General features: G+C 35.0%; 1 protein-coding gene across 1 annotated transcript; it reads right to left on the bottom strand.

Moving 5' to 3' along the window:
- Window positions 1-470: 470 nt before the first annotated feature.
- gaa2 (alpha glucosidase 2) lies at window positions 471-16,458 on the bottom strand. The gene is made up of 20 exons (XM_016491810.1): window positions 16,286-16,458; window positions 13,677-14,303; window positions 12,363-12,508; window positions 12,021-12,186; window positions 11,030-11,126; window positions 10,040-10,159; window positions 9,825-9,943; window positions 9,262-9,393; window positions 8,590-8,700; window positions 7,711-7,824; window positions 7,529-7,613; window positions 7,328-7,445; window positions 5,044-5,177; window positions 4,793-4,944; window positions 4,335-4,483; window positions 3,991-4,132; window positions 3,794-3,892; window positions 3,237-3,401; window positions 2,729-2,875; window positions 471-1,834 (listed from the first exon to the last, which is right to left on the bottom strand). Exons 2-20 carry the CDS (start codon window positions 14,295-14,297, stop codon window positions 1,772-1,774), a joined length of 2,880 nt encoding a protein of 959 aa, XP_016347296.1. The 5' UTR covers window positions 14,298-14,303; window positions 16,286-16,458; the 3' UTR covers window positions 471-1,771.
- Window positions 16,459-18,322: the final 1,864 nt, after the last annotated feature.

The raw sequence follows: 18,322 nt of genomic DNA, 5'->3' as shown, positions 1-18,322 counted from the left end.
TGAAAGCTGAAGGTTCAGACGTGCAGATCCACTCCCAGAGGAAGCCGCGTGACTATCAGCGTTGGGTTTACAACAATGCTTCTTAAAATGACAAGAAAAGGTTTATTAAATTTTCTTCAAGACCGAAACACATTTTGCTTAAAATGACAGTGTCAGGCATGCTCAAGGTCGAAACAAAATCTTGTTGGTAATTGCTTTCATGCTCTGATTTTTTGGGCTCTTTAAAATAATATCACGGTTGAACCCCTGATGTCACATGGATTATTTTACCGATCTCCTTGCTTTTATTTTGAGACATAAAATAATCAGATTTTTGAGGTTCGAGGTATAAAGACCATTTTTCTTTCCTCCGAGCAAATGCTGTGGTTTGAAAGTTCATATTTTACTGGACACTAAGAGGACCAATGGAGTTACATAATAGAAAGAAACACAAATGACATTTTACTCAAACATATGCTAAGGTATTCAGAGTTGTTCAGTTCAGTTGCTAGGGTATTCTGGGTGGTTTCTATGGTGATTGCTAGTGTGCATATCAAGTCAAAAGAAAAACAAGAAAAAAGATAAACGCTTTGAATTTTTATTGCACACTACCCTGTAAGTCTTGTGAAAGGCTGTACAGCAGTTTGTTCAGGGTCATTTGAAGGAAAGAATCCTTAAACAGGCTCGTATGTTTAGCTTCAGTTTGAGGAGCACAGGTCTATACATTTGAAATTTTTCTGTTATATTTGATAAAAGTTGTAAAGCAGCCCAGTGTTTTGAACAGAGGGTTTTATACATTCACAGTATAGCCACTGAATGTTGAATCCCAGCTTTGATGAAATATAAGGCACAATGTTATGTTATAAATGGTAATATCGACAGCATGTGGTAGCAATTTACAAAATACTGCACAATTATGCCTATTTAAGCCTTGATGAATACTGTACAGTGATTTACTTCAGTAATATATTCATGGTTGTACATTTTAGAATGACTTACTTTGGGCATTAAAACAAATTAATCATAAGAACAAAAATGGTTTCTATCACATTTGGATTGGCTGAACATACTGGATCATTTTAATAACATGCCTGCCCGTGCATGGAAATAATGGTTGCTAACTAAAGCTCAAACATGCATTTCTGTAGCATCAGAATGTCCTGAACTGTGCAAACACGCTTGTAAACAATATATACACATATGCAAATCAAAATCATACTGATCAACTTAATTTGTAAGAATGTGAAAGGTTGCGAGTTCAGCAGGATCACTTTTGAACTTGTAGTTGTTCTTGTTTTTTTCCGTATCACTATAAAGTTGTTTGCTTTAACTCAAAATCATCTTGAACTTGCCTAGTGTTTGATGACATGGCAAGGTGTAAACCTACTTTAAGATGAGAAGCTTTATTCACCACTAAAATGCTTGAAACAGTGACAGAAGAAGAATCTTTCTGCCCTAGAAACAATATCAGCAATAACAGGCAGTAATATAACAGCAGAGGTAAAAATATCTATCTATTCAACAGATCAAACAAATACATTTAATCAAAATACACAATTCTTCTCTTCGGTTTTGCTCCCTCTGAGTGCAACTGACCGCCGCTGGGTCAATAATACAGACATTCAACAACATACAATCAATAATCTGTCATATCCTTTCTGGTTTATATTTGATTTCAGATTGAAACCAGAACCACCACTGTCCATGTACTGAGATAAATTAATTTGAGATAATTCGGTCATGATTTCTGCAGCAACTTGCAATTTTGAAACATCAATGATGACTTTCATATTTACATCCAACTGATTGTGAAGTTATGACTGAGGTTCAGACCCAAGTCTGTTACTGTCAGCACCTAGACAGACATAAGACAATAAATACATTTCTTTAAGTCTTATTTTGCATAAATTTAAGTCTTTTTCACTCACATTACTGTTTTTATAGCTATTTGTTTAAAGTGCCCCTATTATGCCATTTTTAAGGTTGCTAATATTGTTTTATGAGTCTCCGTGGTAAGTGTCAAGTGTTAACAAGTTTGTGGTAATTATAAGATGTGATAAAACAAATTTACTCTCACAGCGTAGGATATAGCGTCTTCTCGACATGCTGTTAACCACACGGAAATTTTACTGTTTGTGGGCGGGCAAGTTGGCGACATAGAACTTGGGCAGACATTATGCAAATGTGTTACTTCGTGACGTAGATCCGTAACAGAATAAGATTCGAATTCCTGATGACTCGTTTAGGCGATTGCGAGCCGACTCTTTTTATTGATAGACAATAACTTTATTTATCATGCACTGTCGGCTTCACAACTTTGCAGATAGTTTATGTTCACATACAGCTACATGACACACTGCATGAAAGGTAATATTCGAAAAGGCATAATAGGGGCACTTTAAATAAAGAAAAATTACTATTGAGATCAACTGCTAACTGTTTTGGACCTTTTTCCAACCTATATATTTTGACCTTGATATTTGATGCATTTAAATATTTTTTAAATGCATTACAGAAATTTCAACCCCCCCAAATATATGTTTTAAAACATAGTAAACTACAAACCATAGACAAATACTCATAATTATTTCTAATACAGCCTAATGAAAGTAGATTGAGTATCATAGGACTGCTAATGAACTTTTTTATCCTTACTGGGAACATTTCGAAATTCACCCGCTAACAAAATATACAAATCGTTACGGTTTTATAACCAGCAGCTTCCTAAAACAATATTAAATTATATTACCTGATTGTTACGGTAAGTGAATGCTGCCTCTTGTGAATTCACTGTTACGTTTTCTGGCTCTGTCTTCACTCCATAAAACGAAACGGTTTCCACTGTGATGTAAGTAGCCTCCTCATGATTATGCAGCACTTCTGATGTCATTGTGTTCTGAAGATCATTAACAAAGAAGATAGTTCTATTTATCATCCCTGATATTAGGCAGGATAATAACTAAATCAAATTATGCAAAGCAGTTGACAGCACGATCATTTACATTTAGAAACAAGCAAGTGATGTGTTTTATAAAGTAATCCTGGATAAAAATGGGTATAATCATAATTAATAATAATAATCAATAATAATAAATAAATATAATCACAACGAATAATTAATGAAAAAAATGTTAAAAGAGGTAATGTGAAATGACCTTTTATAATGTGCCCATTCTATGAGAACTGAATTAATGCTTATTAAAAACTAAAAGCATGCTGGTTTACTGTAGTAAAGGTGAATTGTGCATTTTCTGTACCTGTTCTACCGTGAAATAGATGTAAGCGTATTGATCTTTCTCATATGTGTCAAGGGTCTCTCCATCATCCCAAAACAAATCACCCTTGGCCAGGCCGTCCTCACTCAGACTCACAATCAGATGAAGGGGCTGACCGCTGCTCACCCACAGGGTGGCATTAGGTCTCTGAAACACAAACAAATTCTAATCAACATGGACACAGATAGATATGATCTATCTATCATTTAATTAATCACTAAATTGAGACTTTCTGAAGAACATGTTAATATATATAACTGTGGCTACGAATACACACACATACACACACACACACACACACACACATACACACACACACACACACACACACACACACATATATATATATATATATACACACACACACAGATATATATATATATTCTTACACACACACATTAAATTATAGAAATTACCTATATATCATTACTTTGAGAATTTATGCATTTATGTAATTTTTAACCACAAAAATACATTTATTATAATAAATAAATTGCCCGTTACATAATGTATGAGTATATAATGTGATTCTCTGTCACCTGTGTAGGTATGACTGAACCCTCTCTGAGATGCAGGTTGATTTTGTCTTTTGGAGCCTGAAGATTGATCTCTTCTCCACTGCTTATCAACGAGTCACCCTGTATGTGACACAAACATACAGGATGAATATTGTATGAGACTCCACAGAAAGAGAATTATGAATTTCTAAGAGGGTTTCTAGAGAGGTGTGACTTACAGTGTGGAAATCGTACCAGAGACCTTTAGGGAAATATCCCACAACATAATCTCGCCCTGCCTCCAAAACCGGTGTGACCAGCAAACTCTTTCCCCATAGGAACTGTTTATCTATCCCGTACGTCTTCTCATCGGTCAGGAACCTAAAAAGCACAGCACAAACAGTAATTATGTTAAAATGTACATATATCTCCCTGAAATTATGGATAGTATGTGCCTGGATATATATACAGTAGGACAATTCACAAAATATCTTTAGATGATAATATAATTAATTCAAAGTTGGGAATAAAAGATTCCTTTAAGAATTAATTCACATACAATCAGGTTTTGTGTTTATCTTACTGAAAGAGCAGTGGTGTGACGACTGTGTGTCCACTGATGTGTGCGTGATGGAAGAGTGTGTAGAGATGTGGGAACAGGGAATACCGCAGGAGAATGGCTTCTTTCATTGCTGTACGAGCTGCTGGGCTGAATGCTGTTGGTTCCTGATCCTGTTGTGAAATGACAAAACTGTAAATCCAGAGAAGTGTCTTTGGAAGGCCAAAAAAAAAAAAAAACACATTATAAAAACAACATTGTACTGCCAAAACAAGTGACAGATGGGATACTAATCAAATAAACAAAAACAGACTGCAGAAGAACAATAAGATACAAACTCTTTAAAAATACAGCAGAGGCTGTTGATATTTTAGCATTATGTGCTACATAATGTCACTGACCAGCTGTAGTTGCAGATTTTGCTGTAGTGTAAAGCTAAAGTAAACTGTCATAACTGTTTAGACAGATGGAAGAAAGTTCACCTGTTCATCTATGGAGTTGTGATTTCTTGAAAAGGGGTAGAAAGCTCCAAGCTGGGTCCATCGTACACACAGTTCTTCTGTAGTGCTGCCCCCAAAGCCACAGATGTCAGCCCCAATAAGAGGAATGCCCAGGATGTTAAATGTTAGCATACCTGGGAAAAAGGAAGAAAATGGTTAGAGTAACTGTAGTAAATGCAAAACTCTATGGGACTAACTCTGGCCTCAGCAGAGCACAGTGTGTGTGTTTATACCTGGTATGGATGTGGCCAGGTCTTTCCATTGGCTCCTGTTGTCTCCGAGCCAGTGGCCTGAATACTTGCCCTGACTGGGAAACGTAGAGCGGGAAATGACGAAGGGACGCTTATTTGTGATCTTCCTCAAAGCACTGAAAGAGACAGACAGACATGAACCATAAACAGGGGCGGACTTACCCATTAGGCAAAGGTAGGCGACCGCCTTGGGCCCCCAAAAGCCAAGGGCCCCCTAAAATGCTTTTCATATAGGATATGCGCATTAAGCGCGGACACGCGAACGTTTGCTGTTTACGGTCAGACTGATCTGAGATTTGCCCCGCAAACATTTCAGCAGTTATTATAGGCCTGTGTGTCCCGTATTTCTGTCGACTGAACCCATGCCGTTAATTGTGAATTTATCAGTCTTTTGCATGCCAAAGTCAATTTCTGCATAGAAATATTACACCAAATAGAAGCAGAAAATCGTGCTATACGCACTTTCATGAGATCGGGTTAGCCTACAACAATTAATTTGTTGGCTATTTTACAAATGGGAATACAACGAATTCATGACAATGTTTACATTCAAGCTACCCATAAAATGTATAGTGAAAAGTACTTTAAAAGCGTCGGGAATGCAATAAAGTAATTTTAAAGCTGTTTTTTAAAGCATTTGCAGCATTGATAAAAAATATAAATAATTAACAAATAATTCACATATCAGACAAAATTGCGTTGCAGCAAATCCTTTAAATTTTAAGGTATTCAGAACAGAGCAACATAAAAATCAGAAAAAGCAGCTATACAAATTATAGGACAAAGTTTTACATATATGCCATTATAATTAATGTTTTATTTTTTAACTGTAGGAAATTATAAAATAAAACGCAAATTATAATCGGGCCTTCCATCAATTATAGTGATGAAAAAATGACTCGCCATCTCCTAATTGGATGTGCCTTTAGAGAGAAATGCACGGATTACATAATGAAAGAGTTTATTTTATTAGGAGTCTATTTTCAATTTGAATTATTTCGTTTTAAAGTAGTATTTAAACTAACATTGTGATATACTTGAACTGTTTTATATATAGATTTTATTTTAGGCAAGTCCTGATGATTTCGAGAAATTTAATGATCAATTCACTGTCTGCCACTGGCCTTTACTTAAAACAACAACAAAAAAACGTACATTTAACGAACAAAAAATACTCCAAATGTTTTTCTAAATTTACTTTATAAAAAAACGAAACGAAATATAATCACTTTTCCATTTCATACAAAGCTGAACTATTTTAATAGCTGAAACAGTTTTTGGGGAAAGGGGAAAAAAGACGGGCTATAGGGCCTATATTTGAGACCCGTGCAGGGCTTTAATCCACTTCATCCAACACTGTTTTGTTCTCATCTGTGAGCATGCTCTTGATATATGCATTTTAGGTGTGTAAATGTATAATTGCCTTTTCATTATTTTTTCAGTTTTATTTAAATTTGTAGTTAAAACAACTAAAAATAAATGTATTTTAAAGTTTAGAATTAGACAGCCCTTGCACACAGGCTTACGCTGAAAACAACAAAATGGAACCTCAAGGTTGATCTAGGAAAATGTGTGCAAATGTATAGGGCCCCATTCCTATATTTTGCCTGGGGCCCCCAATTCACTAAATCCGCCCCGACCATAAACCATCCAACCATAAAGTGTCCAAACACTATAAAAATGTAAGCATTGTTTATCATTTAAAACCTAATAAACTTTTTGGGTGAAATGTTTTGCTTGAAAAATGTGCTTGCCTTGTCTTTCTTTAAAAAAAATTGACACTTGGCATAGAGATATATATGTACATTTATCTTTAAAAGTTTCAGGTCAGTAAAATAAGTTTAATACTTTAGAAAGAAGTCTCTTTATGCTCAGCAAAGCTACATTTTGATCAAACACAGTACAAACAGTAATATTGTTTTCTATTTCATTATATTTTAAAACTTAATTTATTCCTGTGATGCAAAGCTGAGTTTTCAGCAGCCATTACTCCAGTCTTCAGTGTCACATGATCCTTAAGAAATCATTCTAATATGCTGATTTATTGTTCATAAATATTATCAATGTTGAAAACAGTTGTGCTGCTTATTTTTTTTTTTTAGAAACGGATGAATTTATTTGATGATTCTTTGATCACTTTAATGCATCCATGCGGAATAAAAGTATTAATTTCAAAGTATTAAAAAAGAAATACTGCCATGACCCAAACTTTTTAACAGTAGTGTATTTATATATATTTATGTATTTTTTGTATGATTGTGCATACCTTTCAGTAGCCTTAGCTTCCATGAGTCCATACAGACTGTGTATGTTGTAGTGAGTGGAGATTTTCTGTCTTGCAGATGCACACACAGTCTTGGCCTTTAATGTACCACCCAGAATACCTACAGCAGACAATACCATGCCTTATTGTTGGAAAAAAAATGGCAGCATGCATAATGTAGATCTGCACATGATACACCAATACCTGGTGTGTAGGGAGGATTTTCCAGTTCATTGTCTGGGCAACCATTCAGTGATCCATCAAAGAAATTAGATGGCTCATTCATGTCCTTGAAGGAGAGATATAAAGAACTGAACATGATCAATGTTTGGGTAAATGCAAATAATGAACCACCAAATAGCCAATAATACAAATGCACAACGTACAATCCACACGCCATCAAATGGTACTTTTTCATGGAAACGCTTCAGATTCTGGTACCACCATTCATGTGTGTCTGGATTGGAGAAATCTGGAAAAGCTGTGAGTCCTGGCCAGACCTAGGAAACAAAACAAAACAAAACCCCAGTCACATATAACAAATATATTATAATGTTCATAATTACGACATTTAAATTTCTTTTGTTTTAGAATAAGAGTTTTTTTTTTTGACTGGCCAAGCACTAAATATTATTACGAACTAAATATTAATTACATCTAAACTAAATTTCTGTTTAATTTTCGCCCAGTCTTGGATTTCATACTGACATCTATTGGTGACGATGAAGCATTACTGACATTTATTATTGGTTACAAATTAAATTGTTTACCTGTTATGATTTATCAGTACAATTTATAGAAATTTCACAAATTAATACTTTCATTTCACAAGGAGACATTCAACTGCTCAAAGACGTAGTAAAGACATTTATAATGTTACGAAAAATTGTATTTCAAATCAATTTTAAACTATACATTAAAGTAAAAAAAAAATTCACTTTCTGTTGTATCAATAATAAAATATCACCATCTATATTCAACGATAATAAGAAATATTTCTTATTGAGCAGCAAAGTCAGCATATTAGAATGATTTCTGAAGAATCATGTGACACTGAAGACTGGAGTAATGATGCTGAAAATTCAGCTTTGCACCACATAAGTTACAATTTAAAATATATTCAAATACAAATTATTTTCATTTGTAAACTGTATTTTTGATCAAATAAATGCAGCCTTCGTAAGCATAAGAGACTTCTTTCAAAAAAAAAAAAAAACCCAAACGCCCAAATTTTAAACAACTTAATGTGTATGTCTTCAGTGTACCTTCCCGATAAGGACGTCTCCATTCGAATCATTGATGAAGATGCCCCTCTTCATCCCCTCATCAAATGGCCAGTAGGAGCCAGGCAGCTGAGAGTTACTGATACCGGGATCCTGATGAGGAAGTGCAAAAGAGACAAACACACAAGCTGCAGTTTACATCAAGCACACTTGAGCTAAATCCACAGTGACACATCCAAACGCTTTAGTGAGGGATTGAACTGCAGTCATGTGAAACATTCAGCTGCCAAAACAGCCTCATGACTGTCAGTGTGATTCTACTGCTCCACAAAAGAGACGAGAGCCAAATGAGGAAGCGTGTCATATGGATGTTTTTGCAGGAGAAGCATATTTAAACTCACAGAACACAGACGTTCCTCTCATTTGGATTTTTATTTTATCTGCTTTCTGCAAATAAATCTATTGTCTCCAAAAATTATTTAAGCCACACTGAACCTGAATGAATGTCACTGCGTATCAAACCAAGTGACATCTTCAAACAAAAGAAACATTTGTGCAATGACATTCAACCAACTGCTGTGAAGGTGATTTTTATTGGATGTATGAAGTCAGTTCCCCTTCAAGAACATTTAGGTGTTCTAGCAGAGTAACCAGGTGTAGTTCATTAAATTCACAAATGGCCACGTTTTTGTGTCAATCGTAGTGTGTGTGTACCAGGATCATGACGTAGTGTTGATCATGTCTATGAAGGTCTTTCACAAGGTCAGGTAGGCTGGAAAAGTTCACAGTGTCATAAGTGAAGTCTAAGGCATGATCCATGTAGTCAATGTCATTCCACTGAACATCCTGAAAGATAGAAAAATGTTGTTATTTGTACAATTTGGAATCAGTGCAAACATAATTTCTCATCTATTCCCTCTGCTAAATGCATAATGCATTTATTAAATTAAATTACATTTATTATATATAATTTAAATGTATTTATTTATTTCTATATAGAAATAATTGTATTTCTTTTTTATAAACGAAATGAAAATAGTTTTTGTTAACAATAACAATACTGATAGAGACAGACTGTAAGTTATATGTGTTTTGCTGTATTTTCTGTGCTGAAATACTTTGATCATTTTTCTTGATGTCTATCAACAGTGTAAATCTTGTGTAGCTGATCTGAAATTCCTACCAATCAGAAAACATTTGCGTACAAACACAAACCAAGCCATAATTACTTACACCGAATCAAACAATAAATGAAAATGACCTGACAACTACAGTACCTGAGGTATCCCATAATTCCGCATTTCTTTTACAACATTCCAGATTTTGTTGCTTGTCTTGTAGCCCCATCGGCAAAGATGATAACCCAGAGCCCAGAAGATGGGCATTGCAGGCTTCCCTAATGTGAAAAAGAGAAGATTCAATGATTAGTTCTTGAACTTCTGATTCTTCATGTGAAAATGCTTATCAAATACTGCTTATGATGCTTGCTGACCTACAACATCCAAGTACTGTGCAATTACAGAGCTGGGATCCGGGCCTAGGAAAATGTAAAAGTCGAGGATCCCACCAATCATACGCCAGGTGAGGGCAGGAGCAGGCTGCAGAGCCACATCTACATCAGAGATTATTTACACACGTTATTACAAAGTTCAGACAGCATAAGATATTACCATCATTTAATACCATAATTAGCATTTTAATACCTTTTTTTGGACATGCACCACTGTAATGCCTTGAAGTACCATGTAAACGATTTACAAATATGGTGGTACATTGAAAAAAAATGTAGGTCGAAACATTTCATAATTATTTACCAGGAATGACACATTGCAATAAACAAAATCCTGCACTGCATTTTTCTATTCTATCAGTTCGAGAAGCCGTTTCACTCAGACATACAGTACGTCATAATAAAGAAGAAAAGATTTTGGCAATTTGCGCTTCATGCTGACTTTAATCTGCATAACCAATGGGCGTATACACAACAACAAAGATTCACAGGAAAATGCTGAGAACATTTCAGAAGCATATGAAAGCACATTAGGATAAAAAAGATCTTATTATTAAGATAAACTGCGTGCTACAATGGTTTACAAATTAACAAATGGTAGTTCAAAGTATTGTGTAAGAAACTGATATGATTGTCTTTTTCACTTTTTTCTCATGCATGAACTTATCAAATAGGCATAACTACCCCTGACAACACAAAATATTAATCTTATAACTGGGTGTATTATCATGATCAAAAACAAGGCTTATCATGAACATGACAATCAAACAAGGGTCAGTGCCAAAACAACATGGTGTTATGGATGAGCAATCTAGCTCAGTGAAAGCAGGTCTATAGTATTTGATTCATGGCTTGTAAGTGGTATGTGGTTTGCATTGTGTTTGGAATTTGAAATGTAGATGTTGATTACTGCTTAAACACTGAACTCAATGTCAGTTTAAAATCAAGCGTGCATGTGTGTGATGAGCCCACCCATTGCATTGCTGTTGAGCATGAAAAACCCATGTGCCATTCCATCAGATTCCATAGAAAGATAAAAGGGATGGACGCCATAGAGGTTGGTCAGCTCCTGAAAGAAACGTCAATCAAGAAAAGCAGAGCAGTTAGTGCAATCTGGAACATTTATTAATCTGGATTGATGTTTTGTAGTGCTGTTAAAGGGGTCATGTTATAATGTACAATGTAATATGCTCACCAATGGATCATCTGCAGTAAATGGGTGCCGTCAGTCCAAACAGATGCTAAAAACATCACAATAATTCACTAGTAACCCATGTGACTCCACTCCAAAATGTAATGTCTTTTAAAGGGAAAAGCTGTGTGTTTGTATGAAACAAATCCATCATTAAGGCTTTTTTACTTCAAATCTTTGCTTCTGGCTAAAATCTGGCTAAAAGTCCTCAATCCGTAATATTGCTTTCTCCAGTGAAAACGTTGTCTCGTCTGAATCAGGAGAGAAATATGCACAGATCAAGCACCTTTTACAAGCAAAAACAGTTCTAAACAAATATGCTGCAGGTTTTTGATGCGAGAGGACAACAGGGGTTGGACTTTTTCCCTGGAAGAGGGGCTATTATGGATTAAGGACTCATATTTTGATGGTTTGAAATTAAAATGGTCTTTTTGTTTTATTGTTTCTTATAGACACGCAGCTTTTCTCTTCACAAGATGTTAATTGAGGGACTGTAGTTTTGTGGATTAGTTGTGATGTTTTAATCAGCTGTTTGGACTCTCATTCTGACGGCACCCATTCACTGCAGAGGATCCAATGGTGAAGTGATGTAATGCTAAATTTCCTCAAATCTGTTCTGATAAAGGAACAAACAACTTGGATGGTCTGAGGGCGAGTACATCTTCATGTACATGAAGATTCATTTTTGGGTGAACTATTCCTTTAAGCCTTGTTATTAGATTTGAAACAGAACTGACAGATTCTTACGTCAGAAGACGAATGTTAAGTTACCATTGGTGGGACATCTCGAGCCCACATGGTGAGAGTGTTCCACTGGACGTCATGCAGAAAGTTGGAGCGATGTTCACCCAGTCCATATATGAAACGTGAAGGTAATAATGTAGACATCTGCAGGAACTGATCCGCGTAGAAGAGAGGAGCTATAGATGTATTCAACCTGACGGGATGTGAACGGATGTTAATAACTCAATTATACTGAGACAATATTACAGACCTCCTTCCTGAAGAGTTTTCTCCTCATCTCTTCTAATGGTAAAAGAAACTGAATCGTTTTATTGTTAGTGTTTTTTTTTTTAAGTAGGTCTATATTAGTTGACAGTAAATAGTACTTACAGTACAGTTCCTGTCTGTGTTCTCTTGACAATCAGCCCGAAAGGTTCTTTGATGAAGTCTACGGTGTAAGAGGGATTTGGTGCTTTTTTCTGAACCACAGGAACATCTATAGGCACCTCATACCTCTTTTCAGCCGGGTCTGTTATCTGTATTTGACACAGGAATATTATGAAACAACAAAAAAATATGGTAGGTTACAACACTCTGAAAATGTTTTCTATTCAGGATGTATCAATATTGATAATAATAATCTGGACAACATCAATAAGCTGAATCAATAATCAACAATCAAACTCTATACTATGTTAAAATTAAAACACAAATATTTAAAAACAATTCCTTTAAATCCTACAAGTAAAATTAGGCATTATAATTACAAGCCACAGTTATAATGTAAATGTACAATATAAAAAAATGGAATTTCCTTTAGAGATCTGCCACATTTAACAGTGTAACTGAATTATTAGTGCAGGTTAACATTAATTTTAATTGAAAGTTAAATGTACAATAATACCTGATAATGTATACATAGTACACACCACCATTCAAAAGTTTGGGGTCAGTAGGTTTTTTATTTTAAGTAAATTGATGCTTTTATTTTGTAAGGAGGCATTAAATTAATCAAAAGTGACAGTAAAGACATGTATAATGCTACAAAAGATTTATATTACAGATAAATAACTGTTTTCACAAAAAATTAAGCAGCACACCTGTTTTCAAGTTTGATAATAACATGAAAATGTGTCCAAAGCAAGAAATCAGCATATTACAAATGTATTTTTCTCAAGGACACTGAAGACTGGAGTAATGACTAATGAAAATTCAGCTTTGCCACCAAATGCAATAATATTTAATAATATTACTTTATAAATGTAGCCTTGGTGAGCATAAGAAACTTCTTTCAAAATCATATACAAAAACTACACTGACCCAAACTTTTGAATAGATATAGGCCTAAATAATTAGATTCTTAAATGTTACATTTTAAAATTATTAAAACATTTTAATTTCAAAAATAGTTTTCAATTAATAATTAAAATTGTTACATAATTTATTATCTAACTAACTGTACATATTCAATATCAACAGATACTGATATTTAAAAAATATTGTATTAAAAAAAAGTCTCGCTAATAACCAATCTGGTACCAATACACTGAGCATAAAAAGCATTTTTTTCAAACAGAAAAATAAGTATTTAGGACTTTAACATCAACATTAATGACTAAATAGTTTTTTTGAGAACAGTCTGCTTCATAAAGAGAGATCACAAACATAACCAGCCAGTAACATGAAGACCAGAAGTGCTCTCACCTTCACACGCAGTCTGTTGTCTTCCTCATACAGCACCTCCATCTGCAGTGCATCTATGTCTTTAGGATAATACGTCTTTTTGTTCCGGAGCAGTTTTCCCACCTTCCCTATCTCTGTGTCAGTAATGGACACCAACTCGTAGGATGGATAGTCAGGTGTGTAGAAACACCACGGCACTCCATTCCGTCCCGATGTCTTAGCCTGTGAGCGCTGTATGAAGCAGCAGTTTCGAGCGTGGCACATCTCCTCCGTGACCACCGCACCTCTCTCTGGATAACAGTCAAACCTCCAAGCTTCTGGAATCTGCGAGCAGGGCTCCGGCTGCAGCCACGTCCCGTTTGGGCTTTTAGCCACAGCAGGTGGAGGGGGTCTATGGGGTTCTGTGGAGGGTGGCTTATGTAACCAAAATATAGTTCCAAGCAGCCAGATGCCAAAGAGAACCACAATAAGTCCCCCAAGGGTCAGCAGGGCAACGGTGATGGAGCAGCGACGGCTCTGGGGCAGCAGGAGCAGTTCTGGGTTTACTTCCTTTAGATCTGTGTCTGTCGTCTCATCAGGATCCAATAAAGCAGCTCCTGCGAAATGAACCTCCTCAGGGGTGAGTCTCTTGTACGACACCATTTCAAACTTCAGAGTATAAAGAAGATATAAAGTCAAGAGAAGATCATTAACACAATATCCTCTAATTGTGAGAATTAAATTTGTTGCATAACTCATCCCACACTGCTTGTGCAATCAGACTAATTCATAGTCATACCTCTCAAAGAAGCACTATATTGGTTGAATTATTCTGGCAAAGCATTTTATTATACTGTATAAGACTTTCCTGCGAAAATGAATCAAAAACTTTCTTCTGTGGAGCTATTACAATGTTATGATGCTCTGAAGACATTTTCTATTAGGGATGTACCGACATTAATATTCTGGCCAATATCAATAAGCTAATATTAATCGATATTAAATTCTATGCTATGTCTAATCTAATTCAAAATATAACAAAAAATTTTAATCGACGATTTTAAATGCTAGATGTGAAATTGGGCATTATAATAATAATCAACAGTTATAATGCACAGTATGAAAAATTACGATGTTCCTTTTGACATTTGCTACAGTACATACAAGATTACATTTAACAGTGTAATTGAGTTATTAGTGTTTTCTAAAGATTAACAGATTTAATCAGATTATTGATCTAATAGATAACTGATCTAATAGATTATTGATGATAGATAATTAGATTATATATCAATTTAAGATCACAGTACGTTTTTGATTTTAAATATATTAATACTTCTAATTTGCAAGAACGCATTAAATTGATCAAAAGTGACAGTAAAGACGTTTATAATATTTTATTCATATTTTATGAATAAATTATAAATCACAGGAATAAATTATATTTTAAAAGAAAATGACATATTACGTTTTATATTCCAAATCTTCTGAAGCCATATGTTTTGTTGTGAACTGACCGAAACTCAAGCCTTTAGTTCTTTGAAAGTTGTTTTTAAGTATCTTGAGGTCTTCTTAATTAAACTGGAATAAAAGTCAGTTACAGAAATTGTTTACTTTAATGATTAAAAGCACATTCCAGTCATCAATCAGCAAGTGTTTCAGCAGTTTCAGCCTCTGTAAGACACAGATATAACGACGCTATGTATTTGCCAATATCATGTCCCACTAAAATTCACCTGACAAATGTCACACAGAGGAGAAAACTTTCTAAAATACATAAAACTGCAGATATGGGGAAGAACTAGGAAGGGAAGTGGCTATTGGAGAGAGCATCCTAGTGGTGAAGAAATTAGACCAATTTCCATACTGTACCTCTTCTGCTGAAAGACTCATGATTTTTGATCTTTTTCCAAAATGAAAAAGCAAGCATATAAAACAAAGTTATGTTTTGAATCCATAAAACATGTGTTTTAATCAAGAACATTTGAGGGAAAATTGCCCAGGTATATTCAGTTCTCCTTATATTTGCAAATGCACATCTGTCCATAATTGCTATCTATGTAGGAAGCTCACAAATTTTGAAACAAAGCCCAAATGTTTTGTAATTGCATGGAGCAGCTCAGCATTAGAATGGAAAGCTATCTGTACTCTTACAAGATAGAGGTAGAGGTCAGAGTCCAAGAAAACACTTCAACCCCCTCCACTGCTTTAAAACTAACTAAAACAGACACAAACCTTCATACAGTATGTTAGACTGATCATGGGTAAATGTGTGACCTTAATTGAGAGATACCAATTGCAAAGAGTAGCTGCAATAAAATTAACAACATATAATAATACAGTACAGTGCAGTTTGTAGAATACTGTTTTTTTTTTATCATGTGACATGAAAATACCATGGTATATAGATGTTCAAAATATACAGTGCATCTCTTTTGACCTTAAGAGGCATAAAACTAGTAGCGTTTATCGACATTTTGAATTAATCATATATATGAGGTTTATATTTTGCAGCCACATCGCTACAATAACAGAGAACAACATCGTATATGTGTCATTTGTAACATATTATACGAAGAAGACGGAGCTCACTTGAAACATCAAACAAACAGCACATACAAGAGAAAAACTGCACATTTAAATTCACTTACTTTTTACGCGGTTGGTATATGCAGGATTTTCAACGGTTGCAGTGTTTCACACACTACATTTCATAAGTGAACATCCTCTAGTCTGTGCTTTTGTAAATATCCGTGGTGTTTCATGTGTTGTGAAGTTGGTGTTGTTGTGTGTGTCCTACAGTTGCAATTGGAATCTGATTCGTTTTGTAATTCGGCTCCTTTAGACGGATCGTTACAGTGAACGAGCTCAAAAATTATTCACTTAAAAGTCATCACCAAAAAAAACTCCCCATGTCCCCCCAAATTTTCCGTGTGTTTTAAACGATTTTCATGTCAACTGTTGTGTCTGCCATTTTCCAAACCGTTCATCCCCAACTCAGTTGTACTCTCACAGCTCTCATCACTTTGCGAATCGGTTCAAATGAAACATCGAAAAGAGCCAGTTCAAAAAAAACGATTCGTTCATGATATTATTCTACTGTGTATCACTCGCACCTATGTAACTACATTACTGCCATCTACTGGCCTGGAGACAAGTGGGCTTATTAGCTAAAGCATTCATTTCAAAAAAATATTTCAGCGGCAATTAAAACCTGATCAAAAACTGAGAGAGAATGTTACATTTCAGAAATTAGCTCTAACTTTTATAATCAAGTAAATTATTAGCATCTTTAAAGTTGAAAACTTTTTTTCTCATGTGTACGTGATATCAGTCCAGCAGATGGCAGCTCAGTCTAATATGTGGAGTAAAAGTGTTTCCACGTCAAATGTAACTAATGATATATTTATGTAATATATAGGCTAACACTGGAGTAATAGTATAATCTAATAATATAGCCTAATATACTGATGGTGAACAAATTCAAACATCTACTAATAGACTACAGACATTATTGAGGTCTTGAAAATGAGAAGCTCAAGAAAAGTGGAGTCTTCTTTTGATTCGAATTGCACGGTCGTTGATCTATGTTGATTGAATTCAGTTTGATTCAACAAAGGAAAGGCAGGTCAGTCTTTGTTCTGAGCTATACTATTATTAAATCCTTAAAAAACTGAAAAATAGCATTTTTACTCTTGAAATCTTGTAGCAGAAGATTCTTTAGAATCATGCTGAAGTAGGCTACATAGAAATAGATTGTAAAATGTCAATATTATGATAGCCTACTCAACTGAATTCAGCACCACACATTTAATAAAGATGATAGATCGCTTTTGTTGTTTTAATTATCGATGCTAAGAGATTTGCTCTAAACCGCATGTTGCTATTAGACAATTTGACACAATAATCTTCCTCTCCCAAGTTCTCCCACGCTACAAATGAGTCCACAAGAGAAATGAAAAAAAAAAATCAAAGACGGATTTGCTCCGCAAGCCTCCTAATTGTCGAAATATCGTCTTGTTTGCCCACGCATTACCTCTAATGCTAGATGATAACCTCTATGTTTCGAGGCCCTATTACTGCTGGTATAATAAAGGTGAAACAAATTATTCACAGTTCTCAACCCTAATTTACATGAATCTTTCTCAAAATACAAACCCCTCCTGTCAAAATTAAATTGATCTCAGGATAAAGTGTATATATATATATAAAACCTTGTAGAACACAAAGGTAGATTCATCTGTTCCTCACTAGAAATTATGGAAATAAGTTCATTATTTTTATCAAAAAGGAACTTGAGCTGTCAAACCATCTCATCTTCCAAGCAAGCCATAAGAAACAATATGCTTGAAGCGAGTTAAAAAGCAGCAAATTTCATCATTTGCTTCTTTTCTCCCGCTTCAATAATTCTAATCCCATAGATCTAATAGCAGGCCACCACAGTCATTAAATGCTTATACAGTAGCTTGAGGTCAAGATGACAAGTGCCACAACAGAGTACCACTAGCACTGTGCGATGAGATACACCTATAGTGCTTATAGAAACGTGTTCCTATCATAAATACAGCATGTTCATCTTTAGCTGGAACAGTTTCCCCCAGGCATGTACAAGGTGATCTCAAGGGCCTAGTATGATGTGACATACACCCAGGCCTCATTATATATATGCTGTGCTCCAAACCTCATAG

The sequence above is a fragment of the Sinocyclocheilus anshuiensis genome, unplaced genomic scaffold (genome assembly GCF_001515605.1).
Source record: "Sinocyclocheilus anshuiensis isolate Anshui unplaced genomic scaffold, SAMN03320099.WGS_v1.1 scaffold50, whole genome shotgun sequence".
NCBI lineage: Eukaryota > Metazoa > Chordata > Actinopteri > Cypriniformes > Cyprinidae > Sinocyclocheilus > Sinocyclocheilus anshuiensis.
Note: the sequence above shows the minus strand (reverse complement) of the source record. Positions and strands in the feature narration are given on the sequence as shown.

Coding starts and splice junctions, on each gene's coding strand:
- gaa2 (XM_016491810.1), bottom strand. CDS start 14,297: ATGGTGTCGTACAAGAGACTCACCCCTGAGGAGGTTCATTTCGCAGGA. Junction 7,825..8,589: donor GAGACGTCCTTATCGGGAAG/GTACACTGAAGA, acceptor TTTGTTTCCTAG/GTCTGGCCAGGACTCACAGC. Junction 4,945..5,043: donor CCTGGCCACATCCATACCAG/GTATAAACACAC, acceptor CCTTTTTCCCAG/GTATGCTAACATTTAACATC.